We start from the raw sequence: 1975 nt of genomic DNA, 5'->3' as shown, positions 1-1975 counted from the left end.
TTTCACAAGAATACAAACTATTACAATCAGACTTGTTCATTAAGCAGATATCAAATATAAAAACATACATGTTGTATTTGGAATATCAAATGACCCTCACCATATCTCTGTGATACTGCAGCACAGAAATAAATATACTATTTTCACCTGCCTGCCAGTTTCAAACCTTGTCTTTGTAGGTATTTACATGAGTGATGCAATCTTGTTTTGCTAGGATATCTGGGTTAAAGAAAATGTCCTAATTAATAGTGCTGTACTAGGGAAGTGATTAATGCAAGCACCAAATGTTAGAAATGGAAACCCTTGATGAAAGAAAATACACATTAGAAATAAATTTATAAGGAATAATTCCAGTAAGTAAAATGTTTTAAATTTAATTTTCTGTAAATTTCTGAACTCAAAACATGTTTTTCCTTACAGAATCCTGTATTTTCCACATTAATGCTAAGTCCTGAACAATAAGAGATTGGCTTTCATGGATTTGAAATTTGGGATAATATTTCTTTTCCAGATTGTCATTGGAACCATGGGGAATTTCTCACTCTTATATAATTATATGTTTCTCCACTTCAGTGGATACAGGCCAAGGCCAACAGATTTATTTCTCAGACACCTGATTGTGGCCAATTCCTTAGTCATTCTCTCCAGAGGGATGCCAGAGACCATGGAAGTTTTTGGGAAGGAGCACTTCCTTGATGATCTTGGATGCAAATTTGTTTTCTATCTTCACAGGGTGGGCAGGGGTGTGTCCATTGACACCACCTGCCTATTGAGTGTCTTCCAGGCCATCACCCTCAGCCCAGGGAACTCCATCTGGGCACACCTGAAAATGAAAGCCCTGAAATACAAGGGTCCATCTATCATCCTCTGCTGGGTGCTGCACCTGCTGTTAACTATTAGACTTCCTGTTCTTATCACTGATAAAAGAAACAAGAAAAACTTCTCAAAAACTATAGATTTTCAACATTGTTCAGTGATGCTCCCTGAGAATAACACAGGCACAGTTTTTGCAGCAATGACATTATCCCATGACATTTTGTGTTTAAATCTCATGATCTGGGCCAGTGGTTCCATGGTTCTTATTCTGTACCGGCACAAGCAGCGGGTCCAGCATATCCACAGACAAAGCTCATCTAGATCTTCCCCTGAGACCAGAGCTTCTCAAAACATCCTTGCTCTGGTGAGTGCCTTTGTGTTCTTCTACACCCTGTCCTCCACCCTTCATGCATGCTTTACTCTTGTTGATAAAAGAGCTTTGTGGCTAATCAGCAGCACTCCCATAATCAGTGCTGGTTTCCCTACTATCAGCCCCTTTATTCTCATGAGTCATGAATGCTCTGTGTCCAGGCTCTTCCGGAAGAAGTGAACTGATTTCTGAACTCATCATGTGTGTACTTTATCTGTTTTGTATGCATGAGTTATGGGTGTACATATGTTACACACACTGAAAGCAGTATTGTGAACCTGTTGTATTGCAGAGATGTAAATAAGACAGAGATACATGGCTATAATTAATAATAATTGACAGTAATACTAAATGAAACTTGTTTTAATATTAATTTTTGTACAGTTTTATTTTGTTTATTGAGTTCTGTCTGTCTGATCTATGTTTCTATATAAAATACATTTCACTGCTATCTTCACTAATATAAAAATTTGTTCTATTTTTACTCAAATCAGTTGATGTATGAATACACTTTTTGCAATATATTAACTCTGCTTTATCTCATCAAAATGCTATTTTTTCTCTCTTCAGTCTGTGCACTGGTATCCTTGCTGTCATCCATCATGTCATATCCTTTTTTTTAAAACATTTTTTGTCATCAATCTCATAATTAGTTCATTTGAATAATTATTTTAAAATTTGTTATACTGTACTATATTTATCAACAAATATTAACTTGTAAATTGCTTCTTGTAACTTGGTCTATATACACAGTCTCCAGATTTTTAATGTATCTTGAAAATAGTGTGT

The 1975-nt window shown here is 35.7% G+C and overlaps 1 protein-coding gene across 1 annotated transcript; it reads left to right on the top strand.

Annotated features, from left to right (window-relative positions):
• The first annotated feature begins 475 nt into the window (after nucleotides 1-475).
• Nucleotides 476-1366, top strand: LOC102015577 (vomeronasal type-1 receptor 2-like). The gene has a single exon (XM_013509363.1). It carries the CDS (start codon nucleotides 476-478, stop codon nucleotides 1364-1366), a length of 891 nt encoding a protein of 296 aa, XP_013364817.1.
• Nucleotides 1367-1975: the final 609 nt, after the last annotated feature.

The sequence above is a fragment of the Chinchilla lanigera genome, unplaced genomic scaffold, assembly GCF_000276665.1.
Source record: "Chinchilla lanigera isolate Chin_1 unplaced genomic scaffold, ChiLan1.0 scaffold00168, whole genome shotgun sequence".
Classification (NCBI taxonomy): domain Eukaryota; kingdom Metazoa; phylum Chordata; class Mammalia; order Rodentia; family Chinchillidae; genus Chinchilla; species Chinchilla lanigera.
This window is presented reverse-complemented; position numbering and strand designations above follow the sequence as displayed.